The 27,776-nt window shown below is 40.6% G+C and overlaps 1 protein-coding gene across 3 annotated transcripts in view; it reads left to right on the forward strand.

Annotated features, from left to right (window-relative positions):
* Nucleotides 1-27,776, forward strand: part of SIL1 (SIL1 nucleotide exchange factor) — a 196,460-nt gene that overhangs the window by 94,600 nt on the left and 74,084 nt on the right. For all 3 annotated transcript variants that reach the window (XM_054568382.1, XM_054568385.1, XM_054568383.1), the window contains exons 4-5: nt 19,988-20,108; nt 26,358-26,457. In XM_054568382.1, the coding sequence (XP_054424357.1) occupies nt 19,988-20,108; nt 26,358-26,457 (221 nt within the window). The remainder of the gene's footprint in view (nt 1-19,987; nt 20,109-26,357; nt 26,458-27,776) is intronic.

The raw sequence follows: 27,776 nt of genomic DNA on the forward strand, positions 1-27,776 counted from the left end.
GCTGGCGCAAGGAAGAAAAAAGTCATTGGAAAATGTTGGTGTAGCCAGTGCACATTTGCTAATAGAGATGATTCCATCAGACCTCAAAAGTGGAGGAAAACTACAGGGCTGTATATGACTGAAATTGATTATGAAGTGATTTTCTTCATTGAACCTTTTGGTTTCCATTAGTCTTGTAAGAAGCTATTCAGTGGAGTTTAATTTTCCATTTAGTTCTTTTTGCTCCTACCTGAACTAAAGAAATCCAGGACAGCACATTATTATTTTGCCCCTTGTTAGTTAGTTATTTTCTCTCCTGTCCCTCTCCATCTCTGAAAGGGATATCTGAATTATTTGGGAGAGCATGGTATTCTGTACTTGTTTTTATCCATTATTTATGTTTGCATTCAATTACGCTTAGCCTTCCTTTCAATTATGGAGATGGCCCTTGAGCATTTTTGTTTCGTGGAGTAGGTACCTGTTATAACAATTAGCTCTGAAGAGAGGGGAATTACCCATAATTCTTGTCCTTAGAAGAGATATAGTACTAATGGATCCCTGGCCTCCTATCAGACTCCTCAGGAGAGCCACTGCTCTTGTTTACTCCTTGGCTCAAGTTCTCCTGAATTGGAATTGGCAGGAGGTACTCTGTGTTGTGAACCAGGTTTCAGTCCCCTTGAGGGGCATCTGCTGTAAGGCCTCAGGACTCTAGTTTATGTTTGTGCTGCCCATCCTGCCTTTCAAAGCCTTTTTCCATCTGATGTTTGACTGGGCCCTCACAGCACTTCAGGGATGTGCCATTTATGAAATGAAGATATTGTGTGCTGTTTAACACAGCAGTCACTAGCCATTTGTGACCATTTAAATTAATTAAAATTAAACCAAATTTAAAGTTTAGTTCCTTAGTTTCATTAGTCACATTTCAGTTGCTCAATAGCTATGTGTTACTGGGGCTTTAATGGACAGCATGAATTTAGAACATTTCTATCATCACAGAATATTCTGTTGGACATTCCCGATCTAAAAAGTGGATGGCCGATGCTAGTCTGCCTTAATTGATGGCTAATGTGGAAACAGAACCTCTTCTACATATCTATTAAATAGCTGCTTGATGATTGCTGTTATTTTGCTGCTTTATTAATTTGAAGTCATCAAGTGAAAAGTGCTAGATATTGCTAACTAAAGTTAACTGGCAGCAAAGCCAGCTTCTCTGCCTCTTGTTGCCTGGAATTTTATGTGAGTGTCATGTGGTGCTGGTGGTTCTCCAACCACTGGAAATGATGAGCTGATATGAAGGTTTTGAGGCTAAGTTTCTTAGCAGAGAAGCTGACCTGATCATGTGGTGGCTTCTGCAGGCTGGGTCTTGCCTTCTCCTGTCTTACTCTCCCTAGCAGGCAGCATGGAGACAATACGTCTGGTGAAATCTGGAGGCTTACTTGGGAAGATCTTTGGCTTTCAGGACCTATAGTGTGAAAGTCAAACCCATCGGGTTCCAGAAGGGTTAGGATGACTCCAGAAGTGTCAGAGAGTGTGTGTGTGTATTGAGAGATTGGGGGGCTTTTGTCAATTATAATTGGGAGAATTTTTTTGCCCCTTAATTCTTTGTAATTTTTTTCAGGCAAGGTGAGATTAACTGAATATTAGAGACACAAGAGTGTAAACAAATACTGTTTGTTGTGTACCCAGAAATGTGAATATGGGATTTTACATGGAGAAATATAGCTATATTGCATAAGTGACTCTAGAGAGACAGCTTTGCTGTACTGAACACTGGGCCATACAACATCTTTCCAAATCCCTGATCTGGATATGTGACTCCTTACTCTGTGTTTAGTTTGTCTGGGGAGTTAGAGGGAATGAGGACAATGGAAGGTACACTTAATATACACCATTCCTCCTATCCTGTAATACTGTTCTCTTAGAAAGCACTACAGCATATGATTTGTTACAGGATAAACTGAAGGTTTGAGCCACAGAGATGACTCAAACTGCGAGATTTGATTAGCAAGATTTTGGGAGTTACTGGGTTGCAGTGTCTCCCTGATAGCTCTCAAATCCCAGGACCTCAGTGACTGTTTTGGTGCCTCTGCAAAGGGTCGTGCCCACCTTCTGTGCCCTTTCTGGTTGAGTGCAGGTTTATTCAGAGAGGAGGCTTTTTGTGATGTATAGTGAGGCCTCAGTTTGGAGCTCAGGAGGTATGATGGTAGCTGTTAGAAAAATTTAAGGGAGATTAAACAATAAATTCCCAGAGAGAATTACAAAGATTGTTAGCTTGGAATCACAATCTAGACAATAATAGTTTGGGGAAGTGGAGTTTTGTTGTAGGTTGGGACTGTGGACTCTTTTCCTGGATTTGGACCTGTTAGGATTTCAGTTATGAAAGCTGATAAGAGCCTGGAGAAACACCAGTCCCATTTGATGGGTGGTCTTTTAGGTGATCAACTTCTCTTTTAAGACTCAGCATCTCTTTGTAGATCATACAATGTCCTACCCACTCCACTGAGCCTGCAGTCAGCCCCTGTCCTTTCTGGGGACATGCTGCCATGCTGGGAACTGTATTCAAGTTAAAAAATCACTGTCCCTGGCCATTGTGAGCTTGTAATTGAAAGTCATGGAGAACATTTAGCTGATGCCTATGACAAGATATGCAAAATATGTAAAAGTGTGAAATAATGAGGAAGTCTTGGGTGCTGGATAATAGAAATTTGGGGGAAATTGAAATATATGTCACATTTTTATACATTTTGTAGTTTTGAAGTAACTTATTTATTTTGGAAATGAAGAAGGAATTACATGTTTTGTTCATAAAGAAAGATATCATGTATTTAGCAAAATGAAATCTCAGAAAAAATTTGTTTTAAGGTTGTGGAGGAAGGGATGGCTAAAGAACCAGAATTAACCCTGAGAAAGAAACTGCTTTTTAAATTTCTTTCTGGAGTATGTTTTATTGCTCAATTTGGGTCACAATGGTCTTTGAATAAGAGTGACTGTTAGCCATACCAGTTGAAGGGAAATTGGCTTCTTAGTCACTGTGCTGGTGAAAAAACGGGATGGCTATAAATGTGACCTTTTTGACATCATGTCCCCATTTTTTCAGATGCCCACCCACCTGTCACAGGCCCTAGGAACAATCATTTAGTCTTCTAAATGGAGATGTTCTGAGCTACCAAAGCTCAGAGATTGATTGCCAGATGGGGCAGTGTGCAAATGACTGTATCAGTATCAAGCTTTTGCTGTTCCCAAAGTCTATATATTCAGCCATTTTAGTGGCTTTCCATATAATAATGCATTTGACTTTTAGCTTCTGTTGCTAAAGTAATGGTAACATATTCTGTTTTCCATTTGTTTATTTATGACTTGTTTTCTACCCTTGCAAAACTTGATATAGGTACAAAGCTTCAGAAATGTACATATACCAGAGTAATAGATAACTCTGATTTGGTTACAAGGCAATAATTTAAGTTGACAGGTTTAGCTGATAACATAAAACACAAGAAAGAAATAGGATCAGTTTATAAATGTCAGTAGAACCCCTGAGAGAGAATTGCTGCCTTGGAGCTGACTCTGGTACTGTTGTTTTGTCTAATATATTATAAAGTGAAATAAACTGATGTCTGGGAAAATCTGGCTGACCAAGATTAAAAGAATAGAGCTGCAAAATTGTTGCTTCCTTTATGTCACTTTTAAGCAACTTTCAGAAGGGACTAAATGAGAGAACATTAGGATCCTTGGAAAGACCTGGGGGTGTCAAGAGGACAAGAGAATAGATGGGCCTGCTTTTGGCAAGTTCTGTTGGGAAGCCCAGCTTGCCTGTTCTCCATGCCCCACTGTGCCTTTGTCCTGGGAAAATGGAACCTTACAATAAAGGAAATTGTGAAGTCCAGATGTCTATGGAAGGTCATTATAAGTTCTGTCACTGTGCCAGCCATAGCTGTCCAAAATGATGTGAAATATTTTAGTGATTTGTGAAAATTAGAAATCAATTCAGCATAATGGGGCACTGAAACCTAAGATCATGGAAAATGAATAGTGCTGCTTTACCTCAACATTTATTTCCCATAAATGCACTAGTGTTTATGTAGCATTATCTTTTGATTGTGTTTTATTCCCTGTAATGTGCTTATTATTGATGTCTGCAGAGCCAGGGGAAGTGGTGGGGAGTGCTTAGGGCATCCCACAGTAGTTGATTTTTACAGAACTAGTTTTACTTCTGTATAGTTAGTAGGAGTAGACATAAAAACTAAGCACATATATGATTTTCGTGCCCCTGAGTGGTTTCCACACACTCAGAAACGTCCTTGGTGTATTGGTTGTAGTCTGTAGAGCAGTTTGTACTGATGTCCTTGTTTTGTTCCTCATCTTGCAGAGGAAAAACAAAGTTCCAGAGGATGGAAATTTTTTAAAAGTCGTGCTTTCATACGTCTGCCTCCAGGCAGAGAACTGCAGTGAACCCTGTTTGAGTTGGTCAGGACACGCTCCTTTCAGAGGTTTATGTAGATAATGCTCACAAGCTCTGGTTGCTGATTTGTGCTTTTCAGTCATTATGGGCATTTAGCATTGTCTCACTTTGTTTGGGCTTTTATAACAAAATACCATAGACTAGATTGCTTATAAACAACAGAAATTTATTTTTCACAATTCTGGAAGCTGAGAAATTCAAGATCAAGGCACCAGCAGATTTAGTGTCTGGTGAGGACAGCTTACTCCCGGTTGTCTTCTTGCTATGGCCTCACTTCGTGGAAGGGGCCCTCTGAGGCCTCTTTTATAAGGTCATGGGTCCCATTCAGGAGGACTCTACTCTCATGACCTAATCAAAGGCCCTACCTCACCGATGACTGTCTAATTTTCTTTATTTTATAAGCCATTTGTGTTTTTGCTTAAAGGCCCAAATAATCTTTTCTTTTCCTTTAAATTCCAATAATTTTACTAAAATGTGTCTTGCTGTTGGACATTCCTGGTCAGTATTCACAGGTACATGGTATGTTCTTTCAATACATAGTTTTTTTAAACTATCTTTTTTTAAAATTATTTTTTGAATTTTAATTTTAATTGTTACTCAGTTACAGATGCCCCCATCTGCCCCCCCCCCCCAAGATATCTTTTTATTTTAGGAGGCTTTTCTTGAATTATGCTTTTTGTTATTTGTTCTCTTCCCTTGTTTGGACTTTCTTTATCTAATATTGGATCTTCTTTGTCTCTCTTCATTGTTTATCAGTTTCTGACAAATTCTTTTTTTTCTTTATTTCTTTTTGATTTTTTCAAATTTTCCTTTCACCTTCTGTGTATTGAGGCATTTTCTGTTGTGAGTATTTGTTCTTCTACTCTAATTTTTCTTTGAGTTCTGGCACTTTATTTCTTATTTTTGTTCTTGAATAGCTCATATCATTTAAAAATATATTTAGTTCATTTAGAATGGCTATGTCTTTCTGGCTTGCTTTCATTATCTGTAGGGATGTTATTCTTTTCCTTATCCTTTTTTTCTTTCTTGTAATAACTTTACTGAATTGGATTTGGCCTCAGTACTTTTCTGTTGCTCATTTTTATATGAAATTAGATTTTTAAAAAACTTTCAGAAAGAAACATGGCTTTAATTACCTTTTCTAAATTTATAGTGCTTCCTCTCCCGTTGTTTTCAATAGTTTGAAAACCTGGCAGCTTGCTATATGAGGTTTCCTGGCTCTCTTTTCTTCCCCAACTTCTATCTGGACCTTTTCTTTCCTTTATTATTACTGTTCCATTTCTGCTCTATTTTTATTCTGTGCCTAGAAGTATCTTCTCAAGGTGAGACCCAGTCCTGATAGGGAGCATTGATTGATTAAATTTTTAGAGTTCAGTGGTGCTAGTATAGCCCCTTGAGAACTTACCAGAGGCTTCCTGCACTTGCCCACTTTTGTACTGGGAAAAATCCCTCTTAGGTTCAACTGCTGTTCTCCCATTAGCCCACTGTGGTTTTTTTTAATTATTATTTTTTATTAAAAAAATTTTTCTATCCTCACCCGAGGACATTTTTTCATTGCTTTTAGAAAGAGAGGAAGTCAGGAGGCAGGGTGGTGTGAGGAGGGAGGGGAAGAGAGAGTGAGAGGAACATCAGTATAACAGAAAAACATCAGTTGGTTGCCTCTCATAGGCTCCCCAGTCAGGTATTGAATCCACAACCTAGGCATGTGCCTTAACTGGGAACCAAGCCTGCAACCTTTTGGTGTACAGGACGTTGCTCCAACCAATTGATCTTCACTGGCCAGGACTTTACTGTTTATTCATTGATTTTGAAAGGGAGGAGAAGGGGGAGGGGACTGAGAGAGAAAGAGAAAGAGGGAGAAAGAAACGGAGATTTGTTGTTCTACTTATGCATTCATTGGTTGCTGCTTTTTTTTTTTTTTTAAGATTTTATTTATCTATTTTTAGAGAGAGAGGAAGGGAAGGAGAAAGAGAGGGAGAGAAGCATCAATGTGTGGTTGCCTCTCATGTGCCCCCAACTAGGGACCTGGCCCGCAACACAGGCATGTGCCCTGACTGGGAATCGAACTGGCGACCCTCTAGTTTGCAGGCTGGCACTCTGTCCACTGAGTCACACCAGCAAGGGCTCATTGGTTGCTTCTTATATGGCCCTGACTGGGGGGTCAAACCCACAACCTCTCCATAATGGGATGCTGCTCTAACTAACTGAGCCAATAACCAGCCAGGGCGTGGCCTGCTCTGTTTTTTAGTGCAGCGGTCCCCAGCCTTTTCAAGTGCATTACATTTAAGCTTTCCTCCTACTGTGTGGTCCTGGAGGTCACGAACCTCTGTTTTAGTTAATATTTTCTTTTTTTGTTCTCAAGTCTGTCAGACACCTCGTTGGTTCCTGTGTCTGCCCATACGGAGACTGATACCATGCAGATCTGATGCCATTTGATGCTTTGTCTTCATATCCTTCTGTTCTGGTATCTTTTCAATCAGTTTTGACATAAATGTTGCCTATGGGTTTGGCTTTGCTATTTGAGTCTTTTTTTTTTTTTTTAATGTGGTGATTTGGATAGATTAAAAACCTAGCTGCAAAACTAGCTGCTGCCACATTAACATATATACTCTTTAAAAAAGAAATATAAAATCATATATTTGCAACTTGTTCTTTTTGTGTAGCTTTTAGTCATCTTTTTATGTCAATCTCCCTCTTCTTTGTTGAAAACTATTGTATTCCATGAAAGGGATATGCTGAATTATATGACAGATCCCCTACTGACAGTTTGTTGTTTCTTATTGTTTAAAATGACTAAAATGTTATAGTGAACATTCTATACATCATTGTGCACTTCTGCAAATGTCTCTATTAGCTAAATTCCTAGAAGTGGAATCTACTGGGTCAAATGGAAAGAACAGTTACAGTTTAAATAGATGTTGTCAGAGGCCCAAAGGCTTTGCACTAATTTATATCCTTACCTACAGTATACTAGAATGCCTGTTGCTGTGTGGCCTTTCCAATTATTGGCTCAAAGGCTCTCTCCAAAGTATGCATGTTTATGTATGTGTTTGGAGAATGATTTACAGACCTCTTTAAAGAAACTGATGAAAGATATGGACCTTCTCACAAAAGTGTTATTTTACACTTAAAAATTTCACATACAATTTCAGTGTCTTCACCAGCTGGTCTCAGGTGACATGATTCTTATTGTTGGCTTCCTAATCACCAGTTCTCTCTTGCTTCTGTTTCGTGGACTTGGGAACACTTGAAAGTTTAATGATAAGAGTAGTTGTAGAGCTATGACCAATAATTCATCCACCAAAGCCTGTAATCAGAGGTGATAATATTCTGAAGTCCACAATGAAGTCTGATGTGGGTGATTCACTAACGGTTAAGGACTAAGCCATGTTTTGCTTCCTTTTTGTCTGTGCAATTCTTAGTCTTTGTACCTGTCTTTCATTTTCTTTGTGGGTTGAGGGGTGATACTGTGGAATTAAAACATTTAAAAAATACATATTGTAAAAAAAAAATACATATGGTATTTATTTTTATTTTCCCCTGGTTCCAAATTAAAGACTATCTTTGCATTAATCCATTCCTCTGCTCCACATTTCAGAAAGAGAAAATTGTTTGTTTTTCTTTCCATAAAATCACTCATCTTTGTTTGGGAATATGTACATAATGGACATTTACTGTGTACCAGGCACTCTGTTTAGAAACATAAGGAATATAAAGATGTCCTGGCTTCAAGAAGACTCTGACCTACTGGGGAAAATTTGACAAGTATATTTTTATGGATTTGTTTCTCTCACTAGAATAGTGATTTCCCTAAGAGAAGAGAGGCCATGCCTCATCCTTGATTTTCCTATAACCTGGCATTTCGTAGATGGTCATTAAACGTCTGTTTAATGAGTAATAAGAACCCAAATGACTAAGAGAAGATAAATGGAGAAAGTGTCATTCAACAGGAATAAGCAAGATACTCTGGAGATTGAAAGGAAGGACAATGTATAAAACTGCATGGAATTATTCAAGCTGTGTCATTAAAAATGGATTTGAATTTGATGGGCATAAAGCAAGCAAAGAGAAGCAAAGAGGCAGTATCAAGGATCAAGGAAAGCAGGGGGGTGCATATGGCCAGAGCATGGGGTGATGTGGATGAGGGGAGGAGATGAGACAAAGAATACCAGGCAGGGGCCTTAATTGGATTAGGTAGGCTTCGAACACCCGCAAGGGGTTGATACTTTGGAAGGCAACACAGAACCACTGAAGGTTTTTAAGAAGGGACGTGCCAACAGAGTTGTCCTTGGGGATTCTTTGCCTGGCTGCAACGGCAGAGGCCTGGCACAGGGAGAGACCATTTATCTTTTCAGTGGAGATTAGGTCTCCTGATCTCCTATGGTCCCTTCTAGTTCCTGATGCTGGTATCCCTGGAGTTCTGTGGGATTTGCATTTTCTTTTGTAAATTCTACATGGGAAGTGGAAAGAATGTGTCCTGGAGAAGGCTTTTTGGGAGGTGGTTTCTATAAAAAATGATCCAGACCAGAAGTACTCAATAGGGAGTGAATCCACTCATGAGGGGCAGGAAAACAAAGGCCAGAACTTTCAGGCACCACCTGAGTCCTTGTAGGGAACTTGAGAATGTGTAGCAGGTAGAGTGTTCATAATCAAGTGACAGTTGCAGAGTTCACATTAGGTGCTCAGGATTGCAAGCACTGCGGTGAGACCCAGTTCGGGGCAGCATCAGCTGTTGTGGTGATGGGGTAGAGGTGTGAAAGAGGCTGCTTGCTGGAAGTATACACATCATCAGGTTTGCTGGAGCAACCTTGTTCTCAGTGGCCTGAAACATCCAGGCCTCCTTGCCTGTATGCTTGGGTGGGTACATGCTAGCAGTCTCCAGAGAAGCAGGAAGCCAGAGTAGGGCAGCTGTTCTTAGGAGCTTTATGGTGCATTGTTGCAAAACTGACTTAAGCCTGTGATTAAGTTTATCAGGAAACCTGAAACCTTTTTGCCTTGTTGCTGGCTGGCAGTTGCTCTTATTTAAATCTTCCCCGTATTTGTCTCAGTCATGCTGCTGAATATAGACTCTTGGATTTCTGTTCTGATGTCTTGGGGAGTGGGAAAGTGGCCCCACCCCCAAATCTTAAATGGGTTTACCTAATAGTGGCCCCAACCAAGGAAAGCTGTAGTGGGTGTTTTCAGGACGGTATAGGCCAGGTTTAAACAGCTCATTTGCTGCCCTCTCAATTTGGATATCCTGAAGCCTTCATTGTTAGAGAACTTTTTGCAGCCTTGATGAGGCCATCTGATACGAAAATTCTACAAAAATCATGTATTCACTTCTCTTCTACAGAACTCAATCAGGTATGTAGTGAGAGCCTGTTAACACTTATTTTGACTAGTTATCATGGTCCTATAGCTGGGAAAAGTCAGTGAGTCAGAGAGAGGCAGGAACCAGGCAAACAGCAACATTGAGAGCTTTCTGGAGTTAATCCCAAACGTCTCAAGTGCATTATCTTTTACTCCCTAACAGTGAAACTCTGTGAGCTCTATGAAGTGGGTACTTTGAGCCCTTTTTTGTATATGAGCCACAGAGGTTATTTTCCCAGAAAAGAGCTTTTAAGTAGTGGAACTGGACCTTGAACCTGGGTCTTTCTTAGCCTGTGCCCTCCATCACTGGACTGGACAGCTACCCAAGTCCCTCAAATGCTAAAGGCTATAATTGCAATGCAAGAGAAGAAAGCAAAGCACACCGCTACTTAGTAGGTTTCTTAATACTGATGATCCAAAACTTGAAGCTAAGAGTCAATAAATTGGGCTTGTCATTACACTTTGATAGGTAAAAGAAGGCTCAAGTCACTGACCTCATTTTGTTGTTTAACTTGTCTGTTTTAAAAAAAAAAAAAAAATCCTCACTGAGTATGTCTTTATTGATTTAAGAGGGTGAGGGGAGAGAAAGAGAGAGGGAGGGAGGAAGGGATGGTGATGGGGGGAGAGAGAAAGATAAACAGAAAAAAAGAGAGAAACTTTGATGTGGGAGAGAAACATCTATTGGCTGCCTCCTAGACATGCTCCGGCCAGGATGAACCCACAACCTTTTTGTTGGATGGGATGATGCTCCAGCCAACTGTGCTACCCTGCCCAGGGCCAACTTGCCTATGTTTAAGGAGGCTCTCCCACAGCTGGGGCTAGGGGAAAGCCTTAGGATCAGTTGTTTCTTTAACTGTCTTCTCTGTTGCTCCATTTTTGTCTTTGCCTCCTCTGAGTTGCATCCTGTCCCAAGCCTCCCAAAAGAGACTTAAGAGTCCCCTACTTTAGAGCTGATGTAGAGAGAAATTCTGTCCTAGAAATTTTGCTCCACTCATACCTAAAAATTTTCCTCCTTCTACTGCAGAGAGCATCCAAGCTGAGGGGCTTTTGCAGCAGGTACTAGGGAAATTGTAGAGGTCAGAAGTAGCTGATACTGTTTTGAAATAATTCATCAAACCATGTTTGGCCATGGGTGTAACAGGTGCTGTAAAAGAGAACAAATAGGGCCAATTATGATGTCAGGATCCCTGGGTATTGATGAGGTGGGGAAAAAGGATTAAAATGAAAGAAAACAGTATCTTGGCAGTTTGCTTTTTTAACCCCCTTATTAAATTATGACTTCTGTCTAATAAGAACAAAGTATGTTTAGAATACAATATTTATGTTTTAAATTTGACTAATGAGTCATTTTAGCACTTTCATTTGGTTCTCAGTCAACCTGTGTTCAAAGTGTCAATTAACCAATAAATACTATGAAAAATAAGAGTCAGAAATGGTTGCCACTCCTGCTAATGAGCTGCTAATGAAATTGTGCCTGGGTGGGAAATGCAGGCACTCTGGAATCCCCCTAGAGTCTTTTCCAGAAAATGAGCAATAGTGGTGCTAAGGCCCCCGACCCCTTGGGAAATAGGTACATTTTACTCCTTTGGTTCCAATTTGCCATTTTTCTCCTACCTCATTATTAAGTGAAGTTTAGTGCCAGTATCTCATGGTTAATGCCAATTATACTGAGAATTTTATTCTAATTTATTTTATCTTACCTTACTTTATTTATTTTGTATATTCTGGAGGCTTAAAACCCCTCCCTACTATGGGCTTCCTCTAGCTTCCTCCTACCCAGATCTGATGCCTGAGAGGAACAGAGAAGAATTTTTAAAATGCAGTTTTATTTGACTCAATTCCTAAGTGGGTTTAGAGAGTTGGAAGTACTGTAGCTGTACTGTGATTTATTTCCAGCTGCCTGACCCCTAGTCTCGTTAATTCCCTTTCTCTTATAATTTTATTGATACTTTTCTCAGCCTCCTCACCCCTAACACATACACACAATTGAAAATAGATGGAATTCTGAATATATTCAAAATTTTGTAGGGATGAAGGAGTATGTGGTAAGTGTGGGGCATATCTTCTAAAAAAAAGGAAAGAAAGAAAAGAAATGGTAGGAACGAGTAGATCACAGTAGTCAATAGATTTATTGAAAACCAGATGCCCAGCCTGGGTGTAAAAGCCCAAGCACTCTGATTAAGGGGCTGTGCTGTACCTGTTAGCCTCACTGGGTATTGTAAGCTAAACAGGGCATGGGATTCATTGAAGGTAGAGACAGAATGGTGAACAGAGCAAACCAATGTTTTGGGAAGCAGATGTGGGATGCCCATCATAGGTCTCTGGGTGAAAGTAGCCCTTCTGCTCCTCTTTCCTGTTCTGTTCTCCATTACTTCATCTGGTTTATTAAAATTTGGGGCTCTGACAGGTCCCCTGGGCTGATGGGAGAAGTCACTGCACATGCTTAAAGGTCTGGTGCTTTACTGACAGGGCCTGATAGAATTTCTAGTTTTTCTGGTTAAAATGCTGTACTACTGTTTCTCTCTTCCTATTTCTGACCCATTTCCCCCGGTTCAGGCTTTAGTATGTCTGACTAGGTCAAATATAATAGCTTTCCAACTGGTCTCCCTGCTTCTTGTCTTCCTGTTTTGTATATCGAGCTCCAAATACTTCAAATGGAGTTATATATTACCCCGTGAATATGCCCACTTCTTTGCTTACCTGAAGATGTTCTCAGGACTCAGAACTCTCAGTGTTGTTACCCTTCTCCCTCTTTTACTTCATGCTTCTCAGTGGTAGCAGTTGGCCTTGGTAATTTAGTATTCTTCCCAATGTTTAGCATAGCAAGTGCCCCTCAGTGGGTGTGCAGTAAACATGGGTAGTAGAAGGAATGCCTAGAAAAGAGCATCCTCTTCTCCAATCCTCACTCAATGTTTGTTGACCAGCCGTAGTAGAAAGAGCCTCATTGTGTCCTCAATATGATTACTTTGAGCGTTGGTCCTGATGGCTGCTCACAGAGTATCTCAAACTGTAACACAGGAAATCTTCTAGGTAGCATTGCTAGTACTTATCTTTGAAGAGCACTGCTTTTGTGAATTTGGTATATAGAGGCTGATGATCAGCAGTTGTCTGTCCTTGAGGCCTGGGAAGGAGACATTGGTCAGGTCACAGCAGATCAGATTTTGGAGGGCAGTTCTAGAGAGTGGTGGGCACTGTTAGGGTAGCTGTTCCCTGAGGAAAACTGTGGAATCTCTTGTTCTGAGAGGCTTTAATCTAGGTGAGAGAGTTCCACTCTTGCTTGGAAGCCATGACATAGGACTGTAAGGTCTTGTCCAGATTCTAAACTTTTTGAATTAGAGTAAAAAGTCAGTTTGAAGAATATTTTTTTTTCTCATTTTGTCATTTTTTTAGTCCTTTTAGAAAAATGCATAACTACAACTACTACAATCTAGACTGGTTCACTCTATGTTTTGCTGTTTTAAAAAAGGTCTCCACTTGTGTTTCCCTTCAAAGAATAATAACATTAAGCATTACTTCAGAGTTCAGCACCCTAGAGAGGTTTCTGCACATTTTTTTTTAATTAGTTCAGTTCAAGTCCTGCCTTGGAGACAGTATAGATGCTCATTTGTGTGAAGCAGGGATCTTGCCAGTACTTGTTTGGGGGTATTGAATAAAAAAGCAGGCAGAGAGGGCTGTGGTAGTCATGGAAACAAGGCCTATAAAGTCTTATCTCTGACCAGTCCTGGTTAGGAGCTTGGAGGCCTCCGATGAGGTGAGGGCATTGCTTCCTATTCCATCTATTCCTTCTGGTCTGGGAAGTTGGGGCAGGGGGCTGGCATTCAAGTTGGCCTTCCTAGAGGCCTACTGTGTGCCTGGTGTTGAGCCTGAGCAGTGGCCACAAGTAATTGGCCCCTGCTTTTCAGAAATTCAGCATAATTGGGAATTTTTACTCTTCTTAACACACACCTGTAGTACTTGATAAATAAAATGTCTCTGTTTCATTCCGGTTGACATTTAACTTTCTGGGGCTGTGTTTCCTGAAGCACTTATAAATTTTTCTGAGCACTGACACAGTGTTTTCTTATTTGTTCTTTCCAACAATCTAACACAGTAGGGAAAGAAGACACAGTAGTCTTTTCATTTGGCACAGAAAGACCTGAAGAGTCAGACAGAAAAAGGAATTTAGCTAAATTCACCTGACACTTGAAGACAGAGCTTAGTGGATAGCAGATTTCCATGGCTCATGGTTGCATGGCCAGAGCAGTCCTTGATTTTCTGCCATTGTGTCCAGATATGACTTGAAAGGGCCTAGATATCCCTGGAGGAGGTGGTTTCCAGGCAGGAGCCTAGAGAGGACGCCCCATGTGTATCTCCTCTCCCAAAACCATGTAAGTGCTTAGGCATCTGATGCCAAGCCCAGATCCAGAGCACTGGGGCATCCATCTTGGTTGGCCCTATCTCCACTGAAGCAAGCCAGTAAGGTTGTGGGTGCTAACTGAGGAGGACACTGACAGTGTGAATCCCCGAGAGGCAAGGGTTTTTTTTTAAATTAATTTTTTAAAAAATTTATTGATTTGAGAGGGGATAGGGAGAGATAGAGACAAACTTGATTTGTTGTTTCACTTATTTGTACATTTATTGGTTCATTGGTTGATTCATCTTTGTGCCCTGACTGGGGATCAAACCCGCAACTTCGGTGTGTGGGACGACACTCAACCAACTGAGGAACCTGACCCACAGCCTCAAGAGGCAAGTTTTCAACCACTGGACACTGGGATGCGTTGGGACAAAAACTGACTCAGGCGAAGTTTGTCAATAGGTGAAATTTTACCAGCAGTCACAAATTGGCTGTGGGCTGAATTTCATTTTTAGGTATGTTTTGTTTGGCTTTTATATTTTAAAATTTGAATGCTTTAGAGGTGGCATTTTTCTTAACCTTCATCACTTCCTATTGTCTTACAGATGGCCCTCCTCACTTATCTCTCTTATTTGCCTGCTGCCTCTCATGAGCCTACATTTTTATGTTTGCTCTTGGCTCTTGGATCATCATTTCTTACCTGCCCTTCTACCAGGGTTCCTCTTGCCCAGGTACTTCATGGCCTTAGCCTTTCTAGGCCCATTTTCTTCTTCCTACTCTGCCCAGAACTGTCCTTCTGGGGCTCTGTTTAGGCTCTGAGTTTAGCTCTCTAAACTGGCCCCTAGAAATACTTGCTGTCACCTTGGACTGCATCTGATAAGTGCTGTTTCAGGGTTCAAAAGGATCTTTATCTAAAATGATGTTTTTTAAAACAACTTTATTGAGATAAAATTTATATGCCATAAAATTCTCTCATGTAAAGTGTGCAATGGGAATAATTCTCAAATGCCCCTAGATGGGTGATTTCCAGACTATCATGTTTCATGGACCAGAAAAACTTTAAAAGAAAATTTTGGGCACCAGAGGCCAACTTCTTTACTTCACTGAGTTAAGGGCCTTAACATAGAAACAGTCCACTATCATCCATCATTATCATTATCTTATTTTATAAAAGAGCATTTTAACACTAAAAAGATGTATGAGTAGAAACTATATATTGCAGTTTCAGAAAAGGGAACTGTTCTTTATGCTGGACACTTTTAACTTCCTTCTTTCAGGACCATTAGAATGAATTGCTGCAATAAACAAACCATCTCAAAACTTGGCTTCAAACTACAGTAGTGTCTTTTCATACAGCTCTGACTCTTAAAACTGTAGTGATAGTTCCCATACTCTTTAGATGTCCCCCAGATAAACAATTAAAACAACCAAGATGTGGAGGGGTGGGAACCACAAAATGGAATACAGACACTACTAACAAGTGAACCAACTATGACAAATTAATAACAAATTATACTGAAGGGGGTAGGGGAGAAAAGAACTAGCCTTAGTGACTTTAGTGACTTTGTGAAATGTATCTTGACTAGATACTATAAAAATAAAAACAGATAGTGTGAAACCAAAGACAAAAAGAACTGTATATAAATGCTGTAACCTAGTTTGGTAAGTGTATTTCTCATAGGGGTATGAGTTGACAATTTTGAAACTAGTTTATATGTATACTAGAGCTGAACAACAAATAAATAGTTGCAAGTAATGAGCCGGTTTCTCACTGTTGGAGAAGTTACAAACAAGGAGAACAGGGAAGACAGATGAACTCTGTGGTGTTAGATTGGAATCTGAGATATAAGTATAAACTTAGTTTTTAATAGCTATATAGACAAATAGATACAGAAGTATATATGTGTATAAATACATATATGTATGTGTGTACACATACATAAATTTCTTAGCTCTGCCCATCGGAAGAGTCTAGAAGCAATGACAATCTAGTAGGAATGATATATCTAGTCCTCAGACCTTGGTTTTTAAACACTGTTCATCAGTAAAAGGAACAAGGGGTCTTTGAGAAGTAGTTGATTCCAAGGCTAGGGAAAGGAAAATACAAAATGAACTCAGAACGATTTATGGAAACAGAAAGTAAGGAAATACCTGAAAAAAGAAAATGATAAGGGGAAGGGATTTGTTAAAGGAACACAGGAGTCAACTTGAAGGAGCTCCTAATTGCCGAAGCTGAAACAATTTGAACAACGAAATAAATAATTGTAGCATCGAATTATAACTTATAGAATAAAATATCTGTGAGTCTAGCAAGGGAGGGTAGAGGGTGGAGGCATTGAGCAAAAAATGGACTCATGCACATGGACAACAGTGTGGTGATTGTGGCGGGGGTGGGGAAAGGCGGTATAAGAGGACTAAATGGCAATTGAAAAAATACAATAAAAATAGAAAAAATATCTATGAATCTATACTAGTATAAGTAATAAATAGATGGAAGAGTGACAGTTTTTTCTTGCAGTGAAATTTCAATTAATGTGTGATGAAGGAGGGAAGTAGAAAATTGCCACTGAATCATCACCACAATGGTAGTTGTTGCAGAAGGAGTCCCCTAGTGGTGTGGTTGGAGGGGAAAAAAGGGGGATTCTTATAATCTCAATGTATTTCCGCATGATTTCTTTTAACAGTTCCATGGGTTTTAATGTATATACAGTATTGTGCAGCCATCACTACAATCTAATTTTAGAACATTTTCATCATCCACAAAAATAAATCTCATGCCCATTTGAGGTAATTCCCCATTCCTCCCCTTTCCTTGGCCCTTGACAGTCACTAATGTACTGTGTCTCTTGATTGGTCTATTCTGGGTATTACATTTAAAAGGAGTCATACAATGATATGTGGCTTTTTGTATTTGACTTTATTCACTTGGAGTAATATATTCAAGGTTCAGCTATGTTATAGTATATATCAGCATTTTATTCCTTTTAATGGCTCAATATTATTTCACTGCATGGATATACCACATTTTGTGTACTCTTTTATCAGTTGGTGGACATTTGAATTTTTCCACACTTTAGCTATTATAAATAATGCTATAATGAGGGTTAGTGCACAAGTTTTTTGTGTGAACACATGTTTTTTATTTTCTTAGTATGGAATTGCTGGGTTCATGTGGTAACTCTGAGCTTAACTTTTTGAGAAACTGCCAAACTATTTTCCACAGTTTGGTAATTTGCAGTTATTTTGGTTTTGCTACAGTGGATAGATATTACTTTTTTTAGTTGATCAAGGTGAGTATCACCAGTAAGAGGACATATTAACATCATAAACCTTGTGATTTGATGCTCTGAGAACAAACAGTGCATCATTTCTGGGGTGCTTCTGTCAAGGATGTACAACCTTAGTTTAATCATGAGAAGTTACCAGGCAGTCCTGATCAAAATTCCTCAAGGTGCCAGATTCATCAGGATACTAGGAAGAAATAACCAAAGGCCATATGGGATCCTGGAACAAAAAAAAAAAAGAAAATACTGGTGAGGTTTGAAAAGGATCTTTACAGTTTGGTAAATGGTATTGTTAAGTTCCCAGTTCTGACAATTATTTATGGCTATGTAAGATATTAACATTTGGAAAGGTTATGTTAGCAACATATGGAAACTCTTACTATTTTTGCACCTTTTTTTTTTAAAAAGTTAAAGGTGGTTCAGAATAAAAAGCTAAAGGAAATACAGACTTTTATTCTTGCTCACATGTCTGCACATCAGCTGTAACTGGCTGACAGTGGCTGGGCTTAGCTGGGTTTAGCTCCAGTCTGCAGTTTGGATCCAAGTCTGCTCCATGGGTATCTCATCCTTCTTGGTCTTCTCTCGGTGATGGAAGAATTCCAAGAGACAAACCAAACACAAAGGCGTATTTCAAATCTCTGCAACGCATTTGCTGGCATCCCACTGGCCAAGGCACATCACAAGCCAAGTCCAAAGTCAAGGGGTGGAAAAGTGTACTTTACCACTTTAATCTAATTTTACTCTTACCATGTAAGAAGAACTGCATGACAAAGTGTGTGAAAACAGGCAGAGGAGATAATAATTGGTGACAATAACGCAATATACCAGATTCTCCCCTTACCCCTGTGGGGAAAGCAGGAGTGTAACCTGGATCTTGGCCTGTGATTGAAATCTGTGACAGAGAGTCCCAATGGGAATCAAAACTCAAGTATGATGTGGCCTTACCTAATTTGGACAAGGCTTCTACTTATTACAGACAGAGTTTCCTCAGGTTGGGATCTGTCCCCAGGTAGCCAGTGGGGGAGACAGACACTGTAGGCTTTGCAGGCCTCTTTGCCTTTCTAGAGCCCCATCTTATTTTTTGCCCGTTCCCTTGCCTCCTGCCCCCTCAATCCCTAACTCTTGCCTGTATCTTGTGACTTTTTGCCTCTGCTCTGCTGTTCCCCAGCGTTGTGATTCCTTCACAGAGGCCCTAGAAGGATGCAGGTCAGATCATTCTCTCTCTTTAACTTGGCCTTTTTCCCAGTGGAGTGGAAACATTTGAAATACTGTATTTTCTGCTGCCTCTGCCACTGTTGCTGCCATGGCTGGTTTCATGTATTTTAAATGAACGTAACCTGTATTTTAAGTTCATGCTGTTGTAGTTGCTCTTACCCCCTGTGGTGACTTATGTGAAAGGAGTAATTTTGGAATTTTCCCAAATAAAATAAATTGATTCATGTAAGATCCTAGTTTCTCCCTTGGCCAGCTTAGCAAGGGTACATACTTACCCTTCAGGATATGGCCACATTTATGGACCATAAATTTGGACATACAGCACATATATAGGTTCTAGGAACCTATATACCACAGTGGCCTGTGTATAGTAGTTGCTTGGCAAATATTAGTTGCATGAATGAGTAAGTGTGACATTCCATTTGTAGAATGTGATCTTGCAAGTTGCTTTTTAACTCTTCTTGGTAATTTTGTACAATGTGTGTGAATAGCCCATTAATTCACAACACTTGTTTGCCCGGCTATTGGATCAGCTCTTCTGATATAGATGGATCCACCCATATCTCCTTCTCCTATCTCTCCTTTTAGTTTTTCTTGGTTCCAATTCCTGCCTTCTTGGCTTGCCATGTCCTCCTTCTTTTCTGTGTCTTGCTTCTCCCTTCTCATAAACATTAAGTACCACAAATTTCATGTGTAAAGTTCTGGCCTAGAGGCTGGGGAAATAAAAAAGGAGGAGATATAGTCCCTGCACTCAGGAAGGAGAGAGCCTCATAGAGGGAACCTGATTAAATTGATGAGAATGGTGAGGTGTCTGCTTGCTGGAATGACAAGCTGTCTGGGGTTCTGTCAGGATGGGGACACACAGGATGTAGTGGAGGAGGCAGTAATGTGGCCATATCCTGAAGGGTAAGTATGTATTCACCATTCAACTACTGTATATAACAGAAAGGCTCAATTTAAAGAAAACCGAATCACTTAAATATGCAGGTTCTAACTGGGGGATATTAATCTCTGGATTAAAGTGCAGATACCCTTGCCCACGTTGCGTCATCCCTTTATTTGAAGGACAATTGTGATTTTGCGGGTGTGTGTGTGTGTGTGTGTGTGTGTGTGTGTGTGTGAGAGAGAGAGAGAGAGAGAGAGAGAGAGAGAGGTAGAGAGAGAGGTGGAGAGGGATGGAGAGAGATGGAGATGGAGGGAGGGTGGTTGGGAGTAGGAGACATAGATGGATACAGGTACTGAGTACTGGAGAGCCTGGTCTTCATGAACCATTAAGTCCTCTTGACTTGTTAGCCAGCCATTCCACCAGGGTCCCTCTGAAGACTGTATACTTCATAGCCCTTCTCTCTTCTTGGCTTTTAGGTCAGGCTGTCCCTGCAGGATCTCATGTGAGGCTGAATCTCCAGACTGGAGCAAGAGAAGTGAAACTCCAAGATGAAGACAAGTTTAGAGATACATTGAAAGGGTCAAAAAAAGGCAAAAGGTACAGTGTCAACCCTAGTGACTGGGAGACTAACAGCACTGATGTTGTAATACTGAAAGTAATGGCAATGCAATGTTCCTTACCCAAATTTATGTGACTTTTTAGAAAATTTGAAATTTAATAGCCTAGAATTTTTGATAAATCTCTCAGGGTTTTAATGGAAGTTCAGTTCTACGGTCTTTGGAAATAAATAGTTTGCAAAGCAAATTGATAATTTAAAAAAGGCTGTAGGGGGAATGCTTAACCTGCTTTAAAAATGAAGCTATTTTTCCCAGTACTTTAAGAGCACCCATTTGAATCTCAGCAATTAATGCACTGATTACAGATGAGTCATCTATTCATTAAAACAGGCCTGTTAGGCCTTCTGCATTGCAATAATACTTCCTTGGTGAACAATAAAATTGCATTTTAAAGTCTTTAATTCAGACTAACTTCTCCTCTTGTTAGTCCATATTAAATTAAAACAGACTCTCTTATAGTATAAAAGTTCTCCAATGGTAGGAGGTTGCTTCATTTTTTAATAACCAGTTTAAATTATTTGATTTTGGGCAATTCAGAGTCTCTATGTGTCTGTTACTGGCCTTGAATTACTAAGTTTTTTCGGCTTTCTATTTTCTGCATAAGGGAGAAGGAGGTTGAGGTATGGGATTGCAGGGGCTGCAGGAATTATGCAGTTTGAAAAGTTGGTATCAATACCAGCCATGAAGTTTCTAACACAGGGATTAGCAAATTATGTCCTGTGGGTCATATTAGAACTGCTGCCTGTTTTTATATGGCCCACAAGCTAAGTTTTTAGCATTTTTTTAATGGTTGGAAAAAACCCACAAAAGAATATTTCATGACTCATGGAAATTGTGTGAAATTCAGATTTCAGTGTCCACATAAAGATTTATTGGAACATAGCTAGACACATTTATTTATATATTGTCTGTGGCTGCTTTCTTGCTACACTGGCAGAGTTGTATAGTTGGGACAATTACCATAAAGCCTACAAAACCTCAAGTATTATCTGGTCATTACAAATAGTTTGCTGCTCCTGTTCTAATACTTGTTAAGTATTGGGAATCAGTCATGGATTGAGTGGGGTTAGTGTTACTTAGTCCTTGTATATCTATTATTTTAACAATATTTTGCAGTTAGATATAAGTCAGAAAGGGACCTTAGAGACCCAGTTCTTACCTGAGTCTTTGCCTCGATATACCTGACAGAAGAGACACTCAGCCTGTCCGTGTGTGCATTCAGTCATGTGGCATTCACAGCCCCACAAAGCAGCCTGTTCATATTTGGGCAGCTTTTACTGTTGGAAAATTCAACTTTACATTGTGATAGATAAGATTAGGAGATATTTGTCCTCTTTATGGTCACCCCGAACTGGGGAAGACCTTTATCTTTCCACATCGTCATCTCTCTGTATAAGCCTATACCTGGGTTGGCCCAGTTGACATAATGATTCCTTTCTTAGAACCATCTAAGAAAGAATCAGATCTCATTGTTGTAACCCTGTCAGCTCTCTCCATCCCCAGCACACATATACACATGTCAGTGTGTCAAAGTACTTGAGGATGTTTTTCTCACATCTAAGCCAAATCTTATTTTCTAAATAAAAAGTCTATTTTTTTCTTGGTTTAGGAATCGTGAATTAGGAACTGCATTTTTTGGAGTCTTATTGGTTGGTTTTAATTCCCTGGAAAGTTATTTCTCTAATACCTGACTGTAGATCATCAGTGGGAGTGCTTACTACTTTGTTTATTGTTCATATCTTTTTGGAATAGAAAGGAGAGCCACTCAGATGGCCTGTGGTAGACACGTCATAAGAGAAATATTTGTCCCCACTCTCAACTCTCCTTTTCTCCTTTGGAATGTTTCTGAGGGTTCTGCCCTGGAAGGGCCTCCAGGATATGCTGGACGTATCCTCTTTCTTCTCAGCATTTATAGCACATGGCAAACCTGTCTGAACAGGAGCCCAAAGGCATTGACAAGGTGGTGGTGCAGGTGTTCACTGCTGTGAGCTCGGGAGTCTCAGGCTGCTTTTGGTGGTGACTTCCTTCTGGGGTCAACTTTGTCCTGTGCTCCTCCAATTCTACCTAGCAGTGTCTTCCTGGTCTTTAGCACTGTAATGGGAACAGAGTCCAAAGGACAGGGCAAACTTCCAAAATTATTACAATATTTTACTTACCTGCATGTTCTGTTTCAGGCGTCCAGACCCACCCCTTTCCATCAGATTGCCAACAAAGTTGGTGACCACACAGAGTTAAGAACCACTAACTAGAGAGAGATGGGGATGGGTAATTCAGCCCAACCCATGGCCTCTTCACTAGTCCTGCTGGATGTGTGACTGGTCACACTGCTACCTGGAGCTATAATACCTGTGGACTCTAAAGCCTGGGACAGGCTGCCTGACTCTGACTTGTCCCAGAGGGTTCTCCTGGCACTGCCTCACTGCCTGTTGGCTCCTAGCACCAGGTTGTCCTCTTGGCTTTTTGTGTTAAGCATTGCCATCTCCACTGGTATTAGCCCTTATTACTGTCAGCATTCTACAGCACATCTCACTTTTTGCCGTGGAACAACCAGCTTCTTTGAATCATCCTCCTATGTTTGCAGGAAGCGGGACAAACTACATCCAAGTTTTCCCATCTTGGATTGAGCATTTACCATTGCACAATGTAAGTATAGTAGTTAAGTGAGTGGTCCAAGAACAGGACCATTTACTTGCTCTATTCATTCATTTCACAAAAGACCTATTGAGTACCTATGTGCCAGGCACTGGGGATATAGTAGTAAACGAAACAGACAAGATGCCAATCTTATGGTGGCTGGCAGGCAGAAAAACAGGTAAATAAACATGCAAGTAAGGTAATTACATATTATAATAAATACTAGGGAAGAAATAAACAATGTGATAAGTCCCTGGGGGAGATCACTTTAGATAGGATGGTTTGAAAAGTCCTTGTCAATATGATATTTGAACAGAGACCTGAAGAATGAGGGGGATTTAGTCAACGCAATGGTCTAGTTTTATATGTTTAGGTTTAGCATTTCGGGAAGAGGGAACAAGAGGAGTCCCTGGCTTTGTCAAGAGAAAGGCTTTGTCAAGTTCAAGAAACAAAAATGTTCAGGGTGACTAGAGAAGGAGAAGGATGAAGACTACTAGGCGATGAAATTAAAGAGGTAAAAGGAGCCAGATCCTGTGGAGTTTTGAGGAGTATGTTGAGTGCTCTTCACTTAACTAGAATTGTAATGGAAAGCCATTGGAGGATTTGGAGTGGGAAAGTGATTTAATGTAATGTAGTTTTAGCAAGATCACTCTAGTTGATATGTATTTGGAAAATAGATTGAAGGTAGACAAAAGAAGCAGAGACACTTAGGATATCATTTTAGTGGATCAGGCAGGACATAATGGTAGTTTAGGGTGTCATAATAGAGAATGGATGGATTTGTAGATTTAATTTGGAGGTAGGGTTGATAGAACTTGCTTATGATTTAGATGTAGGGGTTGAAGGAAGGTTGGGCGCACGGGTTTATACAAAGTCTCATTTTGGGATTTGTCCAACTCAGTGCTTGGAGTTACCATTTATTGAAATAGAAAAGATTGGGAGAGGGACAGATTTCTGGGTTGTATCGTCAAGACTTATGTTTTAGATGTAATAAATTTGAGGTACCAGTTAAACATCCAAGGTCCAAGATAGTTAGGTTGCTGTACAGGAGTTTGACTAGTATTCAGGAGGGCGGGTTGGGGTAGAGAGGTAGATTTGGGTATCATTGCCTGATGGATATTTGAAAAAAACTAGGGGAGCCCTGGCTAGTGTGGATCAGTGGGTTGAGAGCACTGGATTGCAAAACAAAGGTCTGCAGTTTTGATTCCCGGTCAGGGCACATGCCTGAGTTGCGGGCCAGGTCCCCATTTGGGAGTATGCGAGAGGCAACCGATCTGTGTTTCTCTGATACATCGATGTTTCTTTCCCTTTCTTTCTCCCTCCCTCCCTCCATCTCTAAAAATAAATCAATAAAATCTTTAAAGAAAGAAAAGAACTAGCGGGGAGGGTATAGAGATAGAGAAGAGAATATTGCCCAGAATTGAAGTCTGGGGCATACCAGCATGTACAGGATTCAGGTAGGAGACAAGAAAGAGGAAGAACCATAAGACTGTTAACAAGAAGCCAGGAAAGGAGAGTGGTTCAAGGAGGTAGGGGTAAACTGTGTAAAGGCTGCTGAGTGATTGAGGAACAGGAAAGTAGTGAAGAGTATGTTGGATTTGGCCATCAGTTATTACTAATTTTGATAAGCAGTTTTAGAAGAGGTGTAGGAAGAGAATCCAGATTAGAGCAAATGGTGATGTAAATAGCAGTCAAGAAGGTGAAATGTGTTCATAGTTTTACTCTGAATGGGAGCAGGGAAATGGCATGATAACTTGAGACTTTGGGGTCAAAATAGTGTTGATATGCTGATGGGAATAATCCAGTCAAAGGGAGAGATTGATGATGCAGGCTGGAGCTAGTGGTACAAGGATGGAAGTTGAAGCTTTTGAAAAGGCAAGTGGGATATGGAGCTTAAATTTAATAGGATCAGGGACACTGTAATCTACTATAATAGAGGGGAGAACAGAGAATATAGATTGAGGTGCAGTTTGGTGTATAGAGCTGATGTTGGGAAGATGAGGGATTTCTTGAATGTCTGTTTTTCTCAGTGCAGGATAAAGTGGGAATACCAGCTCAGGATTGTTGTGTGTGCATGAGTGCAGACAGACATGTGCATGAGTGCAGACAGACATGTGCACCCTTGTAGCCTGAAAGGTCAATAAACAGAGATATGAGACACAGTGGGATTCTCCCTGACCAAGTCTTAGAGGAAGTGGAAGATAAGTTTAAGCCATGGCCCTAAATAATTCCTTCTTATAGATAAGGGGCAGGACAGTGGTTTCCTCAGGCAGCTGGCATTGGGTGATACTCTGCCAAGAAAAAGAATTTCTCTCCTATCTTGTAGGACTGTGGTAATGATTTGAATGAAATACTACTTCTAAAGGAGTAACCGGTGCTCAACCAGGTTTCCATCAGTGCCAGACACATGGTTAAGTGCTCAACAAATATGAGTGATCAACTATTATTAATTAGTTTGGGAAGACTGGGGTTTAAAGAAGACACGTGTTTTTCTTAGTGCCCAAAAAGGTTTCTAGGACAAATCAAAGATAGAATGAGGAAAGCCCTGAGAGCATGCCCTTCTTGTGAAGCCTGCTAGGGCCTTGGACTATAGGACTGATGTGCTCATCTTGCCTATAGGAGAGCAGTCCAATAACTCCTTCCTCCCCCACCTTGATATATCTCCTGGGTTATACTTAACCCTCCTCCCCCCAACACAGCTGGACAGAGTTGTCAAGCACAACCCACATTCCATACTTTCCTTTGTCCGTATTACTCTTGTTCCTACCTCTGTTCACTGAACTGAAATGTCTGCTGGTGATGAAACCTACCCCCACCCCTCTCCCCCATTGCCATGAATGCCTTCTCTTCAGTCCAGATGAATGGTTGTGCCTTGGGTCAGCTCCAGGGGTCTTTGTGAGGATATCATTCTGTAGTCAGGTTCCCAAGATTACATCCCCATTGGTTCCTTTCCTCCCTCTTCTTGGATGCTAGCTATGGAAGGTGGCTGACCTTGATTCTAATCTTTGGTATCTTAAATCCATTCCTTTGTCAGATGGGTGCATACCTTCTGCGTCTACTCTGTGCTCAGGGGTTGGTCTTAAAGATGTGGATTTATCCAGCCTGTTTTGGTGAAGACAGTCTGGTATGTCAAATCAGGTCAGGCACGTGCTTGGCGGGGCTCAGGTCTCTGTTGGTTTCTTTCCTAAAAAATATAAATAGGGTCTGTGTTATTCCCTCTGTCTATATCTAGTACCCTGCAGGAGGTCCTGCCCTGACATGTGTTGAGAGAGCAGCATTGCAGAAACATTCCAGACTTGTTTTTGCCTGAGTAACTGGCTGAGAGCTTGTTGTCCTTGGTGGACCTCTGTCCTGTCCCATGCCATATCCTCCTCTTTCATGAAATGATCCCATCTTAAGCTGTCTTTCCTCCTCTAGCTTCAAGGTAAGATCACCCTGTTGGACTTCTGGCTGATTGAAGGTAAAGGTGGAATAAGTGCACTTAGAGTTAGAGCTGGCCTGGCTTAACGTGCCTTGGAATACCACCACCCATGGCATGTTTCTTTCTCGGGAAAGACGGTGCCTTCCCCCTGACTCTCAGCTTCTCTTTGGACAGGCTGGACATCAGCACTAACACTTACACATCTCAGGACCTCAAGAGTGCACTGGCAAAATTCAAGGAAGAGACAGAGATGGGGAGTTCAAAGAAAGACAAGGTATGTGATTCTTTTCAGGGAGTTCATATAAGTCTGCAGGATGGCCTTGAAGGGAATAACTTTTTCCTGAAGCTTTTGTAATAAACATGGGATGATAATAATATTGTAAAATAATTAAAGAGCAGTTAATGCCAAGTAAAAAACCCTTTATAGACTATTGAAAAAAATGCTGGGAGCATTTCTGTCATTGCTTAGCTTAGGATCCAACTTCCCATTATATGTTTGGGGAAATTGAGGCACAAAGCACAGATGGTTGTACTCTCCATTATCACAGACATGAGTGAAAGAGTAGAGGTTAAAACTTGGATCTTACTTGCACTTGGATTACTGCAGGTTTAAAGGACAGAGGTGCTGGACCAGGATGGAAGAAGTCTGGGTTCTTGTCCTTTGAACATATAGCAAATATTTTTTTTTTCCAGGCCTCAGGGTTTCTTAAACATACAACAGAGGCTGGGACAAGAGAGTAACTGAGGTTTCCACCAGTTCTAAACTTTACAAGCTAAGGGAATGGGAAGGAATAAGAGGCAGAATTGCAGATATTTGGCTAGGCCCCTAATGTCTGGGAGGGCTTGTAGGTATAGACCTATACCAGAAAGAGATCTTACTCTTAGGTGGATCTCATGAGCTCATGCAATAGCCAAAGAATGTATCAAATCATTTTTTACATTTCCAGTTGAGTCCTGTCCTAGAAAGAACCTCCTTAGATGGCTGCCTTGGAGACTGTTTTAAGTTCTCCCTCCCTCTTCTCCTCCTTTGCTTTGTCTGTCTCTTTGCTTTGCTTTGTCTACCTGTCTGCCTTTGCCCAAGAATCCTGGCAGTGTTTTGGAGGGGCAGCATCAGGTTCTTGACAGCTCATATATTAATGGAGGAGGCCTAAGTTCCTCATGTTCTTTAGAGCTAAGTATTTCTGAGACAAATGAGCCTTTTTTTTCCTTTTTTTTTTTTTTTAAATGTCGGGGAGGACCTAATTAGGATGTGTTAATATGCAGGCCAGGCCTCCATGTCTTTACTCATCTTACCAAAGTCACATCTCCCAGCACAGAGAGTGTATATGGTATGAGAAAGTGATTAGCAAGATGACAGTAGTGACAGCAATAGGTGAAAGAAGATGATGCATAAAATTCTGTTGTACCACGAGTGTAGTAACTAAGGGGGTAAGAAAAAGCAAATCCCCTATCTGGTGAAGGTAACGCCAACAGAGGAGAGCAGAGCATGCCTAGGTGTATGGAACAGAGAGTTAGTGTTCTGTGGCCAGGGTTTGGGCTCATTCCCACTTACCTCCTCACAATGGGCTCCATGTGGGGCTGACAGAAACATAA

Source organism: Pteronotus mesoamericanus, unplaced genomic scaffold (genome assembly GCF_021234165.1).
Source record: "Pteronotus mesoamericanus isolate MK-2021 breed Mesoamerican mustached bat unplaced genomic scaffold, CSHL_Meso_final contig_2, whole genome shotgun sequence".
NCBI classification, from domain to species: Eukaryota; Metazoa; Chordata; class Mammalia; order Chiroptera; family Mormoopidae; genus Pteronotus; species Pteronotus mesoamericanus.